General features: G+C 39.7%; 1 protein-coding gene across 1 annotated transcript; it reads right to left on the reverse strand.

Moving 5' to 3' along the window:
- Positions 1-939: 939 nt before the first annotated feature.
- Positions 940-20,866, reverse strand: prkacab (protein kinase, cAMP-dependent, catalytic, alpha, genome duplicate b). The gene is made up of 11 exons (XM_034689011.1): positions 19,890-20,866; positions 17,967-18,028; positions 15,306-15,434; positions 12,661-12,759; positions 11,287-11,369; positions 9,693-9,819; positions 8,983-9,078; positions 8,408-8,530; positions 4,810-4,869; positions 4,607-4,711; positions 940-4,022 (listed from the first exon to the last, which is right to left on the reverse strand). The coding sequence occupies exons 1-11, from the start codon at positions 19,933-19,935 to the stop codon at positions 3,897-3,899; spliced, it is 1,056 nt and encodes a 351-aa protein (XP_034544902.1). The 5' UTR covers positions 19,936-20,866; the 3' UTR covers positions 940-3,896.
- Positions 20,867-22,188: the final 1,322 nt, after the last annotated feature.

The following is a 22,188-nucleotide window of genomic DNA, read 5'->3' on the forward strand; positions in this document are numbered from 1 at the left end:
ATCATTTGAGACCGGAGGTTGCCACTTGGTGAGGGGTCATTTATGGCTCGTTTCCACCAAGTGGTCTGGTATGGATCAGTACAATTTGGTACGGGTCGGATCGGTAACGCCTGATCCTGTTTGCGTTTCCACAGCCAACCGTGCCCTATTTGGTGGTCTGCATGTAAGCCGGATGCCGATAGCCGCATAACAGTGTACCCCACTAATAAATGCAACAAAGAAGAAAAACCAGGGAAAGTCTGCACCTCCACAGTCGACCATGGAACGCTGTCTCTTGACACCATTTTCCAAACAAAGAAAGTTATCTTCCCGAAGTCCACTGGAGATTTAAACATGGCAGGGTTATGTGTTCTTTATTACCGCTGTCGCACGGGAAGTGACAATTCTTTTGACCAATCAACAGACTGCAGTGTTTCTAGCTCCACCTTCTGGAGTCGGATCAGTATGTCTGGCACCCCAACAGAAGGGTACCAAAAAGTGGGATGGTACGGCTCGGTAATTTGGGGACCTGTCCCCGTTTTCGTCAATGGAAGAACCAAACTAGAACCCCTTGGTGAAAACGGGCCTCTAGTTTGTTTTGATGGAGAGAGACCAAACGGAGATGGACATGGTTTACATATTAGGACATCCTCAGCCAGGTCTCAGAGAGAGGTGTCAGACCTCAGATGAAAAAGCATCATGTCTCCAGAAAAGCTCCGTCATATCTCCTAAAAATCTTCATCATGTGTCAAAATCCAGATGAAACGGCCTTAGACCACATAGCCTCAGGTTAAACTGAGTAAGACTAAAATGGTAAAAGTGTTCCTTTGTTTGTAAGATTGTCTCCAACTTTGTAAAAGTGTTTCATCTTTTATAAATTTGTTTTGTCTTTCAGGGCCAATCCGCTCTTCTCCCAGCATGCAGCAGACACCGAGGAAACACACAGACACGCCACTTCAGTAGAATTTTACAAGTAAAACTTTATTGGAATGATACTCATGTTGCAAAATATTACACTTCGTGTTTTTCTGTCACTTCTCCCGTGACCTCAGATGCTTCCTTTTGCAGTGTGTGTGACTCACTGTGTGTGTGTGTGTGTGTGTGTGTGTGTGTGTGTGTGCATGTATGCGTGTGTGTCGGGGGTTAACATGGTTTATATTGGGGTCTCATTTCCCTAAAAAGTGCGACAGTATGTACCAGCATTGTGCCTGCATCGAGAGGAAGTTGTATAACTGCAAAAACATCGAGGAGACACAGAATAATATCGTATTATAACTTCAAACATTTTGTCCATGATGATACCGCCAACATTAAACTTGACATGGAGGAAATACAGCAAGTGAAGTCTCAACAAGTTGTTTACATCAATGTCATAATCATAATTAAAATGACAATAATAATAACTTCTTAAATGAGTCCAAAATGAAGCAGCTCGTTTCCACTTTGAAGCTCTCCTCTTCATTTATCTACGGTTAAGATTCTAACTTGAGGCTGATCTTTTTGAAATGTTTGAAGTGGTTTCACTGTGTGGAGTCAGAACTCAGTAAAGTTGATGGACAGCAGGGGACGTAAGGCAAAGAGAGAAGCTGCTCTGGGCCTGGACGTTGGTGGACCCTCACAAAGCCCCAGGATCACTACAACAAATGTTTCTAGTAACTTGACGTCCCCCCTTTGTGCAAAAATATCAGTTTAGTGTTCATATGTGAAAAAGAAAAGTGCTGTGCGGACCAGCTTTAACTGAATATAACATAGTAAGCCAATTTCATCCTTCCATGTGAGGAAAGGTGTGTTTCTCTAAATGTTCAGATAAATCCAACTTTGCTTTTTGATTCATTTTTTAGAGAGAGTAAAACACAGTCGACATGAATCCCTCCTGTGTCGACGTGAGAGCAGTTACATTATTAACACACAGGATCAGGATCTCTCGGCCTGAGCTTGAGTGTCTCGCATGTAATGAAAGTGTAATATTAAATCAGTGGCGTGGCCCTTTAAGACCTTCATTAATTCAGCTGCGCTTACATGGTGCACGTTCTTAAATTAATTTGTGTTGAAATTAAATTACCACACAGCAAACCTGGGGCCATGGAATATCTCAGCATGCTGATACCAAACATGAAGAACAGAGAGTGGAGGAGTGGTGGGGCCCACTCCAAGTAACACAAACCTAAGAAGGATCTGAAACAGGTCACTGATTGGTCGGTTTCAGCATCATTCCATATGTCTAATGAGACTCTCACAAAGCAACACATCATACATGTGTACTCTGACATGAGGGGTGTTACATTTCATCATATCTGAAGTGTTCTGGAGGGGGGACGAAAACATAATCTGGATCATCAGATACGTCAGATACGCCTTCATAACCAAATCATGTCTTCATGATGGTGTCATGTTCACACACAGCTATGACGAAGGCATTCAAATGCATGTAACAAAAGCAAGTGTCACTTGTTGAATTTGATATTCTGATTTGGGCATTGCGTCAGTACTTTGTCACCATTGTTCAGGAGCTAGAGGAGGCACTGAACACCTGAAGTGCTACGTGTCGTATCATTAAACCGGCAGCTTGTAAACCGTTCAATAAACTCATTTCTGTCTCTCCTCAAGTCTAATTCGACCCGTCGCCTGGTCCTTGTTCAGTGGAATGCCGTTCATCTTCACATCTTTACATCAACACCACGCAAAAAAGGGAATGAAACAAAAACATGTAAACACGGAGACGGAGAGAAAGTTGCCGTCGCATGGAGTGTGGTCTGCAGGTGCTGAGAGGAGGAGCAAAAACATGCCTTTCTACCAGAGACCATGAAAAGAAACCGATCCAGACTGCTGTCAGTGCCCGCTCTAAGTGCTCTGCTGAGCGGCAGCGTGAAGCAGCGTGGAGTAGTCTGCCTCAGATGGTCTCTTCAGGTTGGTAGATTTAAAATCAACTTTAAAACGCTCTACGCCGCCGTGTTGGGAAGCGTTCTGACACCAAACAGAATCTCCTGGAAGGGGAAACTGACGGTTTCACGTTCCCTTATGTTCCTCTCAGTGTAAGCAAATCTTCACCTGCAGATCTTTAAGCTCCATGTTGATAAAATGTCTATCAAATGATATGTTCAAACCTGAGATACCATTATGTTCCTTTACAACAACAATAAAACGGAGATATTTCCCTTCCCTTATTCACATTCCCTTTTGAGTTCTCATGATAAGATCATTAGAGCCACACACGTCTGGTAATGATTAAAAACTGAGGGCTGTGGATGTGCACAAAGCCTGGCTATGCTCACGATGACATGGAGGTTAAACAGAGATTGAATTGATGTGTTTTGGAAATTTGTTGGAGCACAAAGTGTTTAAATCTTGATCTTACGCCTGTGTCTCACCGTGTGCGATCTGTGATATGAAGGATTCAAATATTGAGTAAACAGTGGACACAGAAAGACGTGTAAGTGCAGATGAGTGATTCACTTCACTGCTCCTCTTGTTAACTTGGATCGCTTGTTCAGTTTCAAAACTTTGTGCAGATTGAGACCTCAGCTTGTACAGCTCGATGGGCTTTGTGTGATGATGTGGCCTAAATGATGAATGAACCGTTGAAGAGCAGGGGAGATTTAGGTTCAAATGTGTCGAGGCAACTCTAAATAAGTGGTGGTCCCCAACACCTATAAATCTGAAGCGCACCTTCATCATTAAGGGATCCATAAATAAGACAAAACAATAAATTAAATACAACAGAAACGCAACAGAAAAGGCAACACTGCTGGTTATCAGTCTCCTTGCTCTTTTTCCCTTCTCTATCCCATTTTTCCCTCTGTTTGAAGCTGGTGCTGTGATTGGACAGGAGACAGTATTCTCTCCTTCCGTCTCCCACTCGACCAGCCTACCTTGGACTCTCCCTACTTCCATCTTTCCTCCTCCCTCGCTCTCTAACTCTAGAACTCTGCAAACTCCTTGGCACATTTCTCGTTGAAGGAGACGCGGATCTCCTCCTCCTCGTAGTCGTCAAAGTTGCTGGTGTCGCCGGGTCCTTTGAACTTAGGTACGAAGGGAGCTTCCACCTGCAGAGAAACACCGGTTAATGCTGAGCTTCACAGCAGGGAAACACATCCACTACCAGTCAAAAGTTTGGAAACACCTTCTCATTCAAGGATTTGTATTTATTTTAATGATTGTAAACACTGTAGATTAATACTGAAGACATCAAAACTATGAAAGAACATATATGGAATTATTTAATGAATATGTTTTATATTTTAGATTCTGTAAAGTAGCCCCCTTTCTCCTTCATGATAGCTTTGCACACTCTTGGTATTCTCTCAGTCTGCTTCATGAAGTGGTCTCCTGGAATGGTTTCTAATTAACATGAGCCTTGTCAAGAGTTCATTTGTAGAATGACTTGCCTTCTTAATGTGTTTGAGACCATCAGTTGTGTTGTTCAGAGGTAGGGTTAGTACACAATGGATAGCTCTATTTGACTACTGTTGTAATCCAGATTATGGTAAAACCAGATGATTTCATAGTTTTGATGTCTTCAGTATTAATCTACAATGTTGAAAATAATTAAAATAAATAAAAACAATTGAATGAGAAGGTGTGTCCAAACTTTTGACTGGTAGTATCAAGAGAACACGAATGTGCAAACCTTTTTCTGGTAGATGGCGATCCAGTCAGTGGTCGCAAACCACTTGTGTCCCTTGATGTCGTTAACGCCGTTCTTGAGGTTCCCGTAACGTTTTGTGAGATCCACCTGAGGACGACAGCGGCACATTGTCAACACTGATTCAAAACAGGAAGGCAAAGCTGAGGAAACCTCGTGATGGGATTGATGGAGATATTTGCTTTTACCTGCAACAGGTTCCTCAGGAGGTCCTTCAGGTCTGAGCTGAAGTGGGATGGGAAACGCACCTGAAACACAAGACGGAGAGGAGAATGAAGCAGCAGCCACGTTTGGAGTTAATTATCCTCTTATCTGACACTGACGGCCAAATTCCACCAGATCCGTGTCCGGTCTGTCTCTGATCCGTCACGGCACCAGATCTGATAGGTTTCTATTCTAGTCAATGTGTTAACTTCCACTGGATCCACTCCGTTGTGTTCCGGCTGCGTCTCTAATCTGGCGGGTCGGAACGCAACAGATCAGATACACAAGACTTCTATTTTTGCCGGTAAATTGGTCAGACGATAAATCGGGTCGATTATTGGTATTTTTATTCTTCAGAATCTGTCGATGTCTGGGATTTAAAACAAAAACAAACGTCCTCAGACCCTGTTAATTATTTTCATAAAATAAAAAAAAACATTGAATGAGATGGTGTGTCCAAACTTTTGACTGCTTGTGTGGTTTAGTAAATGGCTGGAGACTGAAGTAGAGGCTCGCTCTACTGAAAGAGAATATAGATGCAGAAGAAAAAATGAAAGTGAACAAGTTAATTTTTCGTGTGAACTGGCACAACACTGACTATTTCATGAGTGAATTAAGATTGTATATTAGATTGCAATGTGCATGGAATAAAGGAATTATACAAGATTGTTACTGATCATCATTAAATGGTTCTACTTTGTCACGCTCTCTTATTATCAGCATCAACGGTTGAAAAGCTGATATCGATCAAGTAGGCTTGAGTATTAATTTCAGTCTATTTTGTAACCAGTTAAAATTCCTCATTGAAGCTTTAAAGAAATCTCATCCAAGCACCAAACAACCATCATGCTTATGTAACCTTTACGCCACCACCGCCCCAAGTAGAACACTTCATTTAGAATAAAAACTTGATGAACCCAAAACTCACGACTGAACCCAAACTTCCCAAACAACAAATTCAGAGAAAGAGCCAGAGAGCTCAAACCAAATCACAGGGGAGACGGGAAACCAGAGACACTGAGGGGGACCTTTAGAGGGGCGGAGCCACTGTGAAAGCGTAAATGAGGTTCAGTGGGTGTGTGTGGCGTGTTAGCACCACAGTTAAGACAGAAAGCACGTGGCTGCACCTGAACCCGGGCTGTGAACAGACCTGACCTCACAATGAAGAGTCAAACGTAACCAAAGAAAGAGAAGTTTATCAGATAACAACAAATAAGTGGTCTTAAAGAGAGTAAAGTGATTTCACGTTTTTATAAAACTTCAAAGAGACAGAAGAAAGTTTCCTCAATCCCCAAATCTAGTTAAACTCAAGCTGAAACCTCCAGTGTTGAAAACTTAAAGGTGACATATCACGCTTTTTTCATCAATATATATTGGTCTAAGAGGTCCCCAAAACATGTCTTTAAAGTTTATGCTCAAAAAAACACTTTGAAATCAGATTTTGGCATGCCTGAAAAGCCCTCTTCTTCAGTCCTCCTCAGAACACTCTGTTTTCTCTCTGACCACGCCCCCTCAGGAAGTGGATGTGCCTCAGCTGTCCAGCACGTTGATCTAATGTTTACATGTTGGCTGAATATACACGGCTGCTCAGAGATCACGTTACTTCAACCCTCTGAATCTGATCCAGAATCGGATCCTGACGGAGAGGCGCCTGCAGCAGGACCTTTCTGAAGGATTGGTCACAGATTTAGTGTTTCTTGTTGTTTTATTTATCAGTATGTAGACGTGTGTCTTGGTACAGAGCTACAGCTACAGCTATGAACATGTAGCTATGTGGCTATGCTAATTAGCGCTAGCACTTATCCATGACAAATAAAAATCATCCACTAGATCTTCAAATCTGCAGACGTGGGGAGTAAAACCGACCTCTGCCAGAAAGGCAGCGGGACTTTTTCTGAAGGATTGGTCACAGATTCTGTGTTTCTTGTTGTTTTATTTGTCAGTATGTAGACGTGTGTCTTGGTACACAGCTACAGCTACGACATGTAGCTATGCTAACTAGCGCTAGCACTTATCCATGATAAATAAAAATCATCCACTAGATCTTCAAATCTGCAGACGTGGGGAGTAAAACCGACCTCTGTGTTTATTAAGACAGCCTACAACTAGCATGCCTCCCTCCTAAGCTCCTTGTTAGCACACATTTGTGCAGGTAATGAAAAACGGTGGGGGGATTCAGTATTATTTTATACAGTCTATGGGCTGAACAAGCTCCGAGCTCTGACTCCGTGACAGACCGGATATTGTATACGTAACAAAAACACTGAAGTCTGAAACGGCTCGTTTCACACACATTTACAGAAAGGTGTAGAAATCAAAACAGGGGCAGAATGGATTTTTTTCATTCTCGGGGGGTTTGTAGACATGCCAGGGAAACATATTTCAGGTAGAGAACCATTAAAAAGTCAATTTTGCATGATATGTCACCTTTAAGCTGATGTGGTTCTGCAAAATAAAATTGCAGTTTCTTGAGAGTCCACTTGGGGCTGGCTCAGCAGGGACAAGGAACGTTCACGAGGTCCTGAGTTCCCGAGTTAAAACCGACTTTACAGCTGAGTCAAACATGTCTACAGCCTCACACCTGAGAGGACTCCTGTCTATGCAGCTCAGTTCTCTCTTCCTAAACTACAGGGGGTGAATTATTTTATAACACATCCATTAAAATTAAATAAATGCGTAGATAAATACATAACTTTGCATAATTAGGGGCGGGGCTGAGCTGACTGACAGGTGGAAACCCACCTCAGCTCTGCCTCTTTGTTGGGGCTTCAAACTCCTCCTCATATACCAGTGTGTGACATCACAGATACTGTACATGTCTTATACAGCCTATGGCTAAACTATAGATACCATTGGACAGTTAAATGAGCTAAAGAGGATTCTTAACTCTCTGTGATAATCTGTGACTTGATTCCTGATTCTGTCAAGGATTACATTTATCTGCACACCAATGTTTGGCTATTTTGAAAACAGAAAATATTAAGCTGAAGTTGATTTTTTAGTTCATTTTTATCATGGACACTGTTTGGTAGACATTAGAAGAAAGGAGCCAGAATTACGTTGACACCTGTTGTCAAGAAATACCTTTTAAAAGTAACTAGGACGAGATTGTCGACATAAACATGGAGAGCAAAAACATGTGGGTCAATAAAGCAGAGCATGCATAAAGAACACTCTGTTGGAGTTTCCAAACAGGCCTTTGAAGTTTGAAGATAGAAGAGATAAAATATGTAGATATCATTCATGTTACGGGAACAATCTTTGAAAAAAATGCATCACAGTTTGTGAGATATGACTTCCTGCCCGATCAGCTCGCTGTCAATGAACCAATCACTGGACTGTTTGCCTGGCTGGAGTTTAAAAAGTAGTCTTCATTAAGTTACTGTTTGAATGTAAAGATGCAATACCAGTAACTTTTGTGACACAGGAGGGTTTTTACATCGTGTATCTAAAAGAGAACCTCGGAGCCTGCTGTTGATTTCAAAGAAGGAAAACTAAAACTGCATTTCAAAAGATTTTGATATTGAATCAAAATGATGATGAGGATAATCCCCAAAACAATAAGCAGAGAGTCAGACTTACCTTCCCTGATACGATCTTTTCATAGATCTGAATGGGCTGGTCAGCAAAGAAGGGAGGGTACCCTGCTGCCATCTCATAGACGAGAACGCCCAGCGCCCACCAGTCCACTGCCTTGTTGTACCCCTGGTGGATTTAACAAGGAGAGAAACAGGAAGACAGGCGAGGAGAGAAGAAGAGACATGTCAGGTAATCCAGACGAGTTCATTTAGCCTTGTTTGCTTCTCCTTCAGGATGGTTTATGAAATACAGTAATTGCACAGCCTTGTTAACAGGGACTCAAAAAACTGTCACGCAGCATCTGACATGTACTGTCTCTTCTAATCTGAGCTGTGTGTGCTCTCTTTAAAGCAATATAAAAACTCAACCAACCAGCACTGTGTCCTCTGGCTGGTAGGGTCATAAAGATCTGTCAAAGTTTGAATCAGTATTTCTCAAACAATCGCAAACATGTGATTCAACACTGCCTTCTTATACCGAGCGCTGGCCTGCTTCTATCTTTTTGTAAACAAGTTAATTTTACTGCTCGTTTCATTCCAATAATTCAGAAAGTAGAAAAGCAAAACATGGCGGCTCACCTTGCTGAGAATAATCTCTGGGGCCAGATATTCAGGGGTGCCACACAGTGTCCAGGTCCGGCCCTTTACACGTTTGGCAAAGCCAAAATCTGTCACCTGAGAGACAAAGAGAAAGAGGAGCAGCACAATAAGCAGAGATCCTCATAAGGGAGGACAGACTTTACTAAGGTCTGAGGCCGCACTGGAATCTTCCACTATCTGCAGCTATGCTACTGACCACTAGAGGGCAACACACTCTAAGCTATAAGAAAAGATAACATTTTTCAAGATTATCTCTTGTGAGATTTATATTTATTACGTTCCTTAATTTATAGTGATGTAACTAAACAATCTAGGATTTTGAAGTCTTACAGATGTTACTGTTAAAAAGATCACACACTGAACCAATAGTTACATGATGAGTTTAAAATAACTATTTCAAATCTGGAAATTAAGAGCTTCACCTATCAAATGTTGCACCAGTGTTCAGTCAGGTTTTTCATTTGGGTACAACAAGTTCTGAGGAGGTTGGCTTAAAGTTGAGGAGCAGTAAACACAGAACTGAGCCAAAGTAAACCAAATCAAATCTAAACCGACGCTGAGACAGAACGAGGAATGGTTGAAACTCTCACTGATGTGTAACGACTCAATCAGGCCTGATGTTTCATGAATAAGTCCTCTGACAACATGCCTGATGAGCCTTTCATATCTATGTATCAGGTGTCATTTACCTGTATGTAGCCCTGTTGGTCTATAAGCAGGTTTTCAGGTTTCAGGTCTCTGTAGATCAGGTCCAAAGCATGCAGGTACTCAAAGGTCAGGACAATCTGAGCTGCGTAGAACCGAGCGTGAGGCTCACTGCACGCAGACGTCAACAAACGGGTACAGAGAGAAAAAGAAAAGAAGTTAGAGGTGTGTAAAGATGTTAGCAGAAAACAGAACAGAGCTAAAAACGGAGTGGTGCTAAAACAGAGCGGGACTCAACAGAATAGAAGAGAGACCATAGAGTTCAACCAAGTGAAATAGAATGAGATGAGGTTTAAAGTATTTAAAACTGACAGACAAGAGTTGAATAAAGTAGAGTTGAATAGAATTAAAAACATAGTAAAATGGAATATGATTAAAAAATATAATATTTAAAAATGTATGTAAGAGAATATAATTCTAGAAAAGCATGAAAATATACTAGAACAGAACAGAGTGGGAAAGAACAGATCAAGCAGAATAGAACAAAAGGATTAGAAAACAACTGAATAGAAATGACTAAAATATTAAAATAAATTACTATAAAAAATTATAGAAAAAGAAAAAATATATAGAAACTGTAATATAATAATGGTGGAAAATAATAGAGTTAAATAGAACAGAATATCTTAGAATAGAATAGAATAGATTAAAAAAGAAAAGATAAGAATTAAACAAAATACACTGGACTAGAGAAAACTAGAACAGAATTCCTTAATGAATTAAATAGAATAGAGCGTGATATATTAGAATAGAATAGAATGGATTACATTTGAAATATTAGAATGAATGCACTAGACTAGAATGGAACAGTAGAGAATTAGAAAAAAATATATAATAACTAGAATAGAACAGAATTTAAAATGAATAGAATAGAATGAAAAAATGAATATTTTATAATATAATAGAATTTAATAGAATAAATAGAATAGAATAGAATAGGATAGAATAGAATAGAAAGCATTGGGGTGGAACAGATGAAAACCGAATACAAAACAATATATTTCATTTTCACAAAAGGATTAGAATACAACAGAATAGAATAGAACTAAATAGAAGAGAATAGAGCTTATCTTAAAACATTAAAATGAATCACTATAAAATAGAATAGAATCTGAAAAAATAATCAAATATAATATTTAGTTGAAAATAATAGAGACAAATAGAACAGAATATTTTAGAATAGAATATAATCTATCAAAATAGAAAAGATTAGAATTGAACAAATAAACTGGACTTGACCAGACTAGAACATAATAGAATGACACATAATTTTTTGAGTGAATTAAATAGAACAGAACTGAATATATTAGTAGAGAATATACTTTATTACATTTGAAATGATTAAAATTAATACACTAAACTAGACTAGAATAGAGTAAAATAGAATATAATTTAAAAATTGAATGGAATAGAATAAAAAAGAAATGGAATAGGATAGAATGGAATAGAAAAGGTCTAAAAGATGAATACAGGGCTGAATTGAGCAAGTCAAGATTCACATTTCCTTTCTATATGTGTCTTCATAATGACTCAAATGAAATGTTAATTTAATGTAACCCCTTCTATAAACAAACGTACCTAAATCTGCCAATTCTCCGTAGATGGGAGAACATCTCTCCACCTGGTACATACTCCATCACCATGTAGAGGTTAGTGTTGTCCTGAGGAAAGACAGACAAAGGACCTGTTAGTTACAGTACATGTATGTTATGTTCACCCATGTACACAAGAATGCAGGACAGGCCCCTTCTGGACATGGAAACAGTCATGTGTGGGTCCGTTTCATTTTACCTACAGACTTTTATACAACTTATTAACACAAAGCTGATGGCATGATTATATTAATAACATTTGGTTTACAGATCCTATGTTCTTTAGATCCTTTAACAGAGCCCTATCTTTATATTATAATATCATGTTTTATTATTGGCCTGCTTCTCTGTTGACACCTGTAAACACACTCAAACACCTGATCCATCCAAACTGAGTTAATATGTGTCTGTGGTTAATTCTCCTGGCTGTGTGCAAGGCCCGGCACGTGGACAGGAATATTCTGTTAATAGGTTTATTGGAGGCATCAAGGATACTCAGTCCCAGGGCATCCTGGGTGCATCTAAACAGCTTAACCTGAATACGGCCTTAATTGCAATATGGCTAGTCTGTGTAGGGACAAACAGCCACTGAGAGAGCTTGGTGGGGAAAATGTTGAAGAAGACACACTCTCTTTATATGCAGACGATACGCTATTTAGAGGATTAATCGTCAATGATATTATAAGCAGTTATAAGGATGAGAATGGTACAATTGTGGATTATTACATCAGGAATTTACTGGTTAAACAGTCGAAGGGCTCAACAGAAGGTCTAGTTTTTATAAAGGGGGGGATTTGCTGTGAGGTTGTGTGTTTACTTTGCTGAACTCTACAGATCCTGTTGAGCTTTCAGCAGAATGGGTCACCTCTCAGATCCACAAACACAGTCTTGATTTAGCATGCTGAAGCTTCCCTTATCAATTCTTATTGACACGACTCATGAGTAGTATTCAGTATTTGAATTTGACCTGAGCCAATCTTTCATTTTTAATATATAAAAAAACGGACCCCACACAAACTTCACATGCCTCACTCTGGTTCTTGGTTTTAAAGGTACGGTGAATTTAAACACTAATACAAACACTGACATTCACACAGAAAATGACAAGCCTCAGCTGTCAATGGTCCCACTCCCCGTGAGTAATAATGTAATTACCATGAGTAAGTTTATTAGACTTTAACGGTTCATTCCTGTTGGAAAAATCAAATCAACCAAACCGTCATCAGGCCTTCACAAACAGAAACTTGAAGGCTGGTATGAGGATGGTTGATGACGTGATGAGCTGATCTATCCAGACAGTTGTTGTCAACAAAACAGGCTTGAGTACACTCGAAAATACTCCATCAAAAACAGTCTGTACCTTGAACGAGTACTCTAGCCGCACCAGAAAAGGAAAGCTGACAGCCTGAAGAATCCTCTTCTCATTCAGAGTGTGCTCTATCTGCTTGAGCTTCACCACCTGAGAGGACGAGAAACAGAGGGAGAGAGAGAAAGAAAGAGAGAGACAACATCAGACCATTAATATCTTCTTTTACATGAACATTAAATAGAGACAGCCTGAGACACTCATTAAGCTGCTGGATGGTTAAACTACAGCAGACTAAGAATTGCATGAAGAGGTATTGGCTTAAACATAAAATAATAAATAAATAATAATAAATGAATGAATAAATAAATAAATACATAAATAAATAAATAAGAGGGGCATTAGTTACAAGAAAGGAAAGTTGAAAAAAGAGAACCTTCTTGTTCAAATCAGTCTTGTCAAAATATCTCTGACATTTTCCTATAATTAGACTGGATGTACATACCAAAGTGTAAATTAATTCACTGTCATTACAAATAAATGAATAACTAATATTTGTGTACTTGCTTTTAATATTTTGCACTTGCATAATCTTCCTTAAAATTTGGTGATACTCAATCCATATCCTGCTTTCTTCTTGCCTGAGCATGAGACTCTTCATCTTTTGTTACTGCTTCTTCTAATGGCTTTAAATCTGCAAGCTTCTACTTTCAAATGATCACATTTTTTAAAGAATGTCTGAGGACATTTTTGTTCTGGATATTTCTACCGAGCAGCACATATTGAGCACATTACCGAAGTGAACGTGAAAACGTCAAGTGAAGCACTCGCCTCTCTGAATATGACATGTTGCTCATATATTTACATTATTTCTCCAATATTTGAATATTTTTAGTTATAGATCAGATTAAGTAATTATAGTACGGTTAGATTTACTCCCCAAGAGATGTTAAACATGAAATACAATTTTAAAAAAAACTCTCAATGCGACTATGACTATTACAAAATGTTTGTATTAATGTTATGACAGCATTTCTTTTTTAAAGGTATCAATGAATTTGTTTAGCTATTAAATACATAGTTATTAAGTGTTTTTGTCTAATTATCTATGTGTCTATAGAAATTGAGTCTTTTATTCTTATCCCCAAGAATAGTGGTTCCCAAAGAGGGGGGTCGCCGATCCATAACAAAAAAAGAATTGTATCTCATTCATAATTTTTAAAGATAATAAAAATAGTAATATTTTGAATAAAACAATGCATCATTTAAAAAAAAAAAATCAGTTTTCTGCTTTTCTTTGTGGCCACAGAACCCCTGAGGTGACTACATCAGATTAACGCCAGTACCAGTGTCAGCAGGTACATTTACAGCAGCACAGGAAACACAGCGACATGTGGGCATAGGTAGTCTAACTTTCTGCCCACCAGCTTAACGAAACATGCTAGATCATTTTGGGTCAGATTTTGGATTGGCCTTTTAGTGTGTTCCCACAGCAGTGAAGACCTATTAGCCAGCTGGAGGGACAGGGGGGGTCCCCATGCAGATGACACACATATATACTTCCCTCAGGCCCAAGGATCCGAACCCTATCTGCTCTCAAGGACAGCCTAAGCAATATAAGATGTTGGATGTCACAGAACTTTCTTCAGCTCATAACTCAATGTCAGAAATCATTTTATTTTGGTCCAGAAACTTCGCCCACCTATTCAAGAGTATAAATATAAAACCCACAGCCCAAAATCTAGGAGTACTCTTTGATTCCCATCTTAAGTCATACAGTTGTGTTTCCTTTAGATACGCACCATAGAAAACCTGTAATCTCTTAATCACAACTCCAAATAATAATCCATGAACTCATCTTCTCCAGACCAGATACTGTAACTCACTCTTTTGAAGTATAAATCAGAAATCACTCTCCTGCCTCCAATTAGTCCAGATATTCTTAATCACACCTTATGCTTTATGAATTTGGGTGACCTTATTGCTCTATTTTTCTGGTCTAGTTTTATTATTATTATTATTATTATTATTATTATTATTATTATTATTATATATTATTATTATTATTATATATTATTATTATTATTATTATTATTATTATTAGTAGTAGTAGTAGTAGCAGTTGTAGTAGTAGTAGTAGTGATATAATTTACAATAGTAATGACAATAATAATAATATTTTTTAGTTTCTATGATTAGGATTCTTCTAACTATTTTTATTAGTATTATTATTACTACTGGTACTACTCAATAATAATAATAATAATAATACAATAAATAACATTAAAAAAATAAAATAATAATAATAATAATAATAATAGATGTGTTGTTCCTAGTTTTATTATTATTATTATTATTATTATTATTATTATTATTATTATTATTATTATTATTAAGGAAGGACCAGGGAGAAGCATGTAATGAAATTCAGAAATGAGAACCAAACAACCCCACATGCAGTGATCTGCATAAAGACAATCAGAGCCCTGCCTGACCAGCCGAGACCTGCTTCAGCACAGGCCGGATCAAAGAGGTTCAAAGGGGAAAAAGAGGCACCATCTATTTCAGAATCCGGTCCAAACATCTACAGAGGATTTCACATCACTGATGTTTCCATGCTATTAATGACCGTACGCTAGGATCCTGTGAGACACATTTAAACACACTCCTTTCCAGCGTGACCCCTGACCCAGACTGACCTTCTGCTTGTTGAGGATCTTCATGGCGTAATGCTGTCCCGTTTCTCTGTGCCTCACCAGCATCACACGGCCAAATGAGCCCGTGCCCAAGGTTTTCAACCTCTCGAACTGCTCCAGGCCAGCAGTGTTCTGCACACATCCACAAAAAAACATGAACTGATTTTATAATCATACTACAACTAAACACAATATATGTCCTTTAATTGGGTGTGTACATACTTAAACATAACCTTTTCTATATGGTTACTGATTACATGTTTATAATATATAACAAAATGATTCATACTGGATATACTGAACATACACTGCAATGAATATGAATACACATCTCATGAAAGTGTTGTCTGGTTGAGATTATTACAGGAACATACTAACAACAACTAAAAAACACTGAAACATGTTGAGAGAGATGTTTCTCATGGGTCAAAATGACATGTCACCTTTTCCTATGAATACTCGCCTGTGACCAAAACACAAATAAATCTCTACAAAAGGTCACACTTTGGGGCGGTGCATCAGAAAAACGCTGAACAGACTTAAAATCAAATGAAAAAAATCTAATGTATAATCCATATTATATAGATTACGGAGAATGATCCAACTTGTACGTGATATTCTTGATAGTCTGTTTCTGTCTTCTTAATAGGAGATATATGAGCATGGCATCTGAATTGTTTCATCAAAATGTTCAGGCTGAATGATGTACCTGAAATCCATACCATATGTAATATAAAATAAAATCAACTTGAAAAGCAAACACTTAAAGGTACAGTGTGTAAAAAGAGTCTAATGATATGTAGCATAAGATTCAAGACTGGAATGCTCCCTTGCTCATCCCTTTGAGGACAAGAAGCTGCTGTGATGCAAGATCAGTAAGATCCTCCATTTGTCAAGTTTTTGTCATCAAGTTCATCTTATTCGTCCTCTAACCGGTGTGTTTTTAACATCTCATTAAATCCAAAAACATTTATGGTCCTTTCTAGTTTGTCCGTTCCATGCTACTGCAGAAACACGGCGGAGCAAGATGGCGTCCTCAGTGGAGAATGTAGATAGAAAAGGCTCACTCTAAGCTAACAACAGCAGAATGATTTTTACAGTCTGGTGATTATTGACTAATTTAAACATACAGTACTTATGAATTTTATATTCCATTTCTACCAAGTCTGTCTTGCTCAATGCTGCTAAATGCTACTAAGCGGCAACCTCCGGTCTGAAAATATGAGTCCACTGCAGAAGTGTTAAAAACTGCAGTTCATCGAGTGTCCACTTGAGGCTGGCTCTGGAGGTACTGGAAACCACGTACACACCAATTCAGAAAAGACGATCTTTACAGCAGAAATAAACATGTTTACAGCCTGGGACAAAAAACAAGTGTAGTCTGGATTTACAGGAACACACTGTACGGGGGTGAATTTTTTCAAAACGCAGCAATTTCGAAGATATTTAGATTACGAGTCTTCCAATATGAGAGGCACAGCTGACTTGGTTGACAGGCGGGAACCTCTTAATTCCTCTTTAATTCAGAATAAAAATTAAATCCTCTTTAAAAAGATTAAAAATGACCTTGTGAACACCTAATTCCGAATGAAAATGACCATTCCGAATTAAACTTAAATCTGAAGTAAGTGTCTGGTTTATTCTGATTTTAAATCCAAATTGAATAATTCCTCCATCATGTATACGTTCGTTCCACTTTGAATTAATTCCGGTCATTCTGCACATGCTCGTTCCCTTGTCCTGTCGCGATGACGCACATATTCCGTGCTGGCGGGCACATATTCCAGGATGGCCGTCCGAAGCAAGTGTTGGACTCAAGCCGAGACTATTTATTTCATAGGAGCCTTAGAAGAAATGGATGTCTTGAAAAGAGTTGATGGACGGAAGCATAAAAATGTGGACCTTTTTAAAGCTGTAGCATTCAAGTTAATCGAGGGACTTGTCACTTGTGTGGTCTTCCATGTTGTAACCAAAAATAAAAGAAGCAGGAACTGGAGTCTGTTTTCTTTCGGTAGACTTAAATACGTCACGCCTGCCCCTGTCCAATCAGAACCCTTCCCAACCCCCAGACCTTAAGCGGAATTGAATAAAGACGAATAAACGCATTTTCCATGTAAACCTCAATTTGCGAAGTAGAATACTTTAATTCCGAATTATTTCATTCTGAATAATTAATTCTGAATTAAAAAACATCATGTAACCGTGGCCAGTGTAGCTGTTGGCTAGCAGGCTCAAAGGCCGCCACACTAGCTTGACAGCAGTTAGATTGACTCCAGTATATCCAAATTGGTTCCCACCGACGATCAAACCGGCTTCAAAATAGCTCTTCAGAAACAGATGAGTGACGTCACGGATACTACGTCCATTATTTATACAGTCTATGATTGCTACACACTGCACCTTTAATTAAAAAGCATCCTTATTTGCTTCAATCAATAACTCTGCAAATATATATTTTAGAAACTAAGACAATGCAATTCATGTTTCATATTTATTTCAACTTGAGCTAAAACAGAATAAACCTAAAATATAAATATAAATATAAATAACATGGTCAGACAGACTTAGATCACAAACTCACACACGCCTTAATGATCACAAAGAACAGCAGATCAGAAAAGAGAGAAGCATCATGTGTTAGTGAACAAACATCCAAACACTGACCTGTGCAGGGTTCTCCCACTTTTTAAGAAAGTCCTCTTTGGCTTTAGCAAGGAACTCCTTGACTGTGGAGAACAAAACCGGAAGACAGGCGTTAGTAGTCTGTGTGTGTTAATGTGTGTGTCTGTGTGTGTGTGTGTGTGTGTGTGTGTGTGTGTGTGTGTGTGTGGGGGGGGGTACCTCCCACTTTTTCTTGAATGAAAGGTAGACAGCCGCTGCTTTTAAGAAATAAAGCTGCTCACTGCTTTTTCTATTTCAATTACCACTACATCTGGAGAATGCATATTTCTTAAAGATTATTGTCTTTGTTTGATGATTCCTCGACTTTCACAGATACACAACGTATAGGAAAAGGAAAAGGGATCAAAGTTAGACACGATGTTAAGCAGGTTGTACACAGGTATGTGTGGTATGAACTTGTTTGTGTTGACACAGATATCATAACAAGGAGCACATGTCAGAGTGTGAACGTTTTTATGAATGAAGGTGGGTGCGTGAGTCTTGCATAACACTAAAATGTGCAGCTTCTTCCTGTGATGCATCAAGAGGCATCTTAAAGGGGCTCCACGTTGATTCTTCAAATAAGAGTTTACAAGATGGTGCCATGAAACAGTTTTAATCCCATCCTCTCGAGTTTTATCAGCCTCATATTTTTGACCTATTTGAACAGAAAAACCTGCTGACAGTTTGGAGTGTGGAAGATGAGGGAACTGTTGCATTATGCGAATGTAGGATCCAGGGTTTGTTTGTGGGGATTGACTCATACTAGGCAGAATATTTATGCCTCATTTAATGAATGAGTCCTCCAACTTCATAAAAGTGTGAGCGTTAAACTGAAGAAGTCCTTTAAGGTGAGGGCACACACCAAAAACCAAGCTGTAAATAACTCATCATAAGTAGCTCAGCTTTGTTCACTTTCTCTACAGGACTAAATCCCTTGTTGACACTGATGCTTCACATTAATTATTTCAAACAACAGGGGAAGGGGTTGAATCCTTCTGGACTATAAGCAAGGCACAGAGCACATGATGTGTTTGGACCAGCTGCCTGATGTGGATGTATGATACTGGGAATATTTCGTACACTCCTTTCAGTCAGTGTCACCTCAGAAGCTAATTTGCTATACTGTTGTTTTAGCAGTAATATAGGTGGTTTCAGCACGCAAACACACACACACTTGTAAATGCATCAGCATGGCTAGATTGAATTCAGTTTACACACACGGATATATTGTGCTGTAAATAACTAATCCAACAAAGAGACACATCTGTAAGACTCTACTGGACATCCAGAGCAGCAGACACGCAGACTACCTCAGCCAAACCTGCAGACATCTGTGGTTTTACTAACCAGAAAAGATTAGATTGAGCTCACCCACACACTGTATCAGCAGCATATCTGTCCAAAGGGCTGGAGCAACAGGCCTGGAGTGTTTGTAAAATATCTAACACAAAGATTGCATTGCCAGTGTTACAGTTAGGTGACTATGCCAAGATGCTGTTGGCTGTTCTGCAGCTCATGCACCGGTTCAAGCTCGGATACAGCATTACAGCCTCCTTCATGCACTGAGAATGAACACATTTGATCCCAACTGAGGGAGAGATCCTCTTTTATCTGCATGTGTGTGTGTGTGTGTGTGTGTGTGTGTGTGTGTGTGTGTGTGCGTGTGTGTGTGTGGTGCTCCCAATTTAAATGCATCACATCTAGGTTTTTGTCACAAGCCAGGTTGTTTGCAGCAAGGACTTGTCATGGACGTGGGAGTGGGTCTTAATGAAGTGGAAAGCAAGAAAAGGCCTCTCATCAAGAGTGTATGTGCATGTTATGTAAAGCTAACATGGCCTGCTGGATCACATCGTCCATGATGACTACATGAGGCTGCTGCTGAGCAGGTGCTGCTACCCAGGACTGATGCAGACTGGTACCCACCGCTTTCCATCTCGCTGCCCTTCCTAGCCGTGGGCGCGTTGCCCATTGTGACAACCTGTCAACGGGCGATCCGTGGCTTCTTGGCCGCCCTGCAGCCGGTCTCAGTTGGGTTAGGTCTGACCGGTGTATCCTAAATCCAGCTGTAACAGTAACGTTGTTTCAGAGATGTGGATCTGCAGCAGGCTGACAGCTGCTGATGCAGAGCCGAGGTAGAGAGGTGGGCTCACTCACTGCACGGTCATCAACAACCGGCGACCGACACCGAGCCGCTTAAATCCGAGGCTAAGTCGGTAGCTGGGGCTTCAGTCAGGCCGACCTCGGCGCACTTGGCCTGAACACGGAAGATCCAGTCTCCTCCTGTCCCTCCTTGCAGCCCCCTCCGAGCGAGGCCCCCCGGCTCCCCACCTCTTCCCCAGCCCAAAAAACAGCGACACCGACGACGGGGATGCAATGTTCTCAAGCGACAGCCCTCCACGTTCCGTTCCTGAAGCCAGCTTTAAACATTAAACACGCGGGGTCCGACAACGACGGGAATTTACCCAAATCAACATTGCCCCCCTGGATCCGCGGAGACGAGCGAGATGACGGAACTACAGCCGAGCAAAGCCCCGCCCACTCCACAGAGCCCGGGGTGATTGACAGCTCGCGCTTAACCGTTCATTGGCCACCCCTCTTACAGCGCTGCCGCACGGAGTTCCCTGATTGGTTCTTTTTGATCTATCAGAAACGGCAGTACCCCGCCTCCTCCTGATCAGAGGAAGCGAGAGAAGCGTCACCGATTATTTTCCTCCTAACGACGGATACGCCCACTTTCTCCCATTGCTGTCGCCTATTGGCTCGGCGCGGCTCGACCGTGGGAATCTCGGCGAATGCGAAGGCTCCTATTGGCTGTCAGCAGCGGTTGACAGGAATGCCCCCCTACCACCACCTCCACCTCAAACTCCCTCCCTCCTCTTCTTCACCGCCGCCAAGCGACTGATACACGTTTGGCAAAGTGACGTCAACAGCGAGCTATTTTTAGAAATGTTGGTCAGAATTAAGCGCATGCGCGGCGCGGTCTGGCTGGCAAGACTTCTAAACAGATCGCAGACGGACGTGCACGCAGGGAAGAGTACATGAATCACAGGGTACAATAGATCAGGGGTTCCCAAAGTGTGGGTCGGGTCGGGACCTCCTGGGGGGTCGTGAGACACAAATGGGGGGTCGTGAGATGCCTTCAAGAAAGTTTTTTTTTCAAGTTATCTAAAAATATTGATTATTTTTAGATAACTGTATATGTATATGTATATGTATATGTATATGTATATGTAAATATATATATATATATACATACATATATATATATGTATATGTAAATATATATATATATATATATATATATATGTGTGTGTGTATATATATATATATATATATATGTATATTGCATTTTTTGTATTTCTTTTTTTTTCTCTTTGAAGTCAAGTCAAGTCAAACTTTATTTTCATTCATCTGGATAGCTTGTATACAGCTGAACGAAATTGTGTTTCTCACATGGCAAGTGCAAATCAGTACAAATGCAAAACATAAAAAAAAAGACAAACTGTACACAGACAACAAAGACAGAATAGAAAAACAAGACTAAACAATGACATGAGGACAGACTAGAAAAGAGCTGACTATGTGAGTTGAACTAAACTAAACTGGATAATGGAGTGAACAGATAATAAATAAAACAGTAAGTGGGTTAAGCGCAGGGTGCAAATGTTGCAATATAAATATATTGAATAAATATTACTGCTAAAATTTTGAATTAAAATAAATAGTCAGTAATAAATAACTATTAATACACAGAAGGCACAGCGGTGGTCATTGTCCACTATAAAGTGACATGTAGCAGAGCCAAAATTGTCCAGGATCAATCAAAAATAGTAGCTAAACTTGAAATAAAACCTTGAAAATAGAAAATGTAATGAGTTTGACTCCTAAGTTCAGGGTCAGTGAACAGTTAATTATCAAAAGCATCAGTAGCAGTAGGTTAATTCATTCAATTGCACAGGAAACACAGCCGAATGCTCATATAGGTAGGCCAATTTTCTGCAGACCAGCTAAATGAAGCCACATGAAATCACTTTGAGGGACAGTGGGGGTTACAATTCTATGGCACCTATATTTTGGGGCTCGCAGGCTGAAAAGTTTGGGAACCCCTGCAACAGATAATCTGTTTTACCATTGGTTCTGGATGTAAAAGAGAAGAGCTGCATGATTTCTGTGAGACGACCAGACTCCTTCAGCTGTACTGTCATTCTCTCGTGCACCTGTG

Source organism: Notolabrus celidotus, chromosome 7, assembly GCF_009762535.1.
Source record: "Notolabrus celidotus isolate fNotCel1 chromosome 7, fNotCel1.pri, whole genome shotgun sequence".
Classification (NCBI taxonomy): Eukaryota; Metazoa; Chordata; class Actinopteri; order Labriformes; family Labridae; genus Notolabrus; species Notolabrus celidotus.

What these genes read in the sequence shown, in the direction of transcription:
- prkacab (XM_034689011.1), bottom strand. Translation starts at nt 19,935, where the DNA reads ATGGGCAACGCGCCCACGGCTAGGAAGGGCAGCGAGATGGAAAGCG. An exon ending in AGTGGGAGAACCCTGCACAG is followed by an intron (nt 15,435 to 17,966) that starts GTCAGTGTTTGG and finishes GGATGTGTGCAG; the next exon opens with AACACTGCTGGCCTGGAGCA. An exon ending in TCCTGAGGAACCTGTTGCAG is followed by an intron (nt 4,712 to 4,809) that starts GTAAAAGCAAAT and finishes TGTCGTCCTCAG; the next exon opens with GTGGATCTCACAAAACGTTA.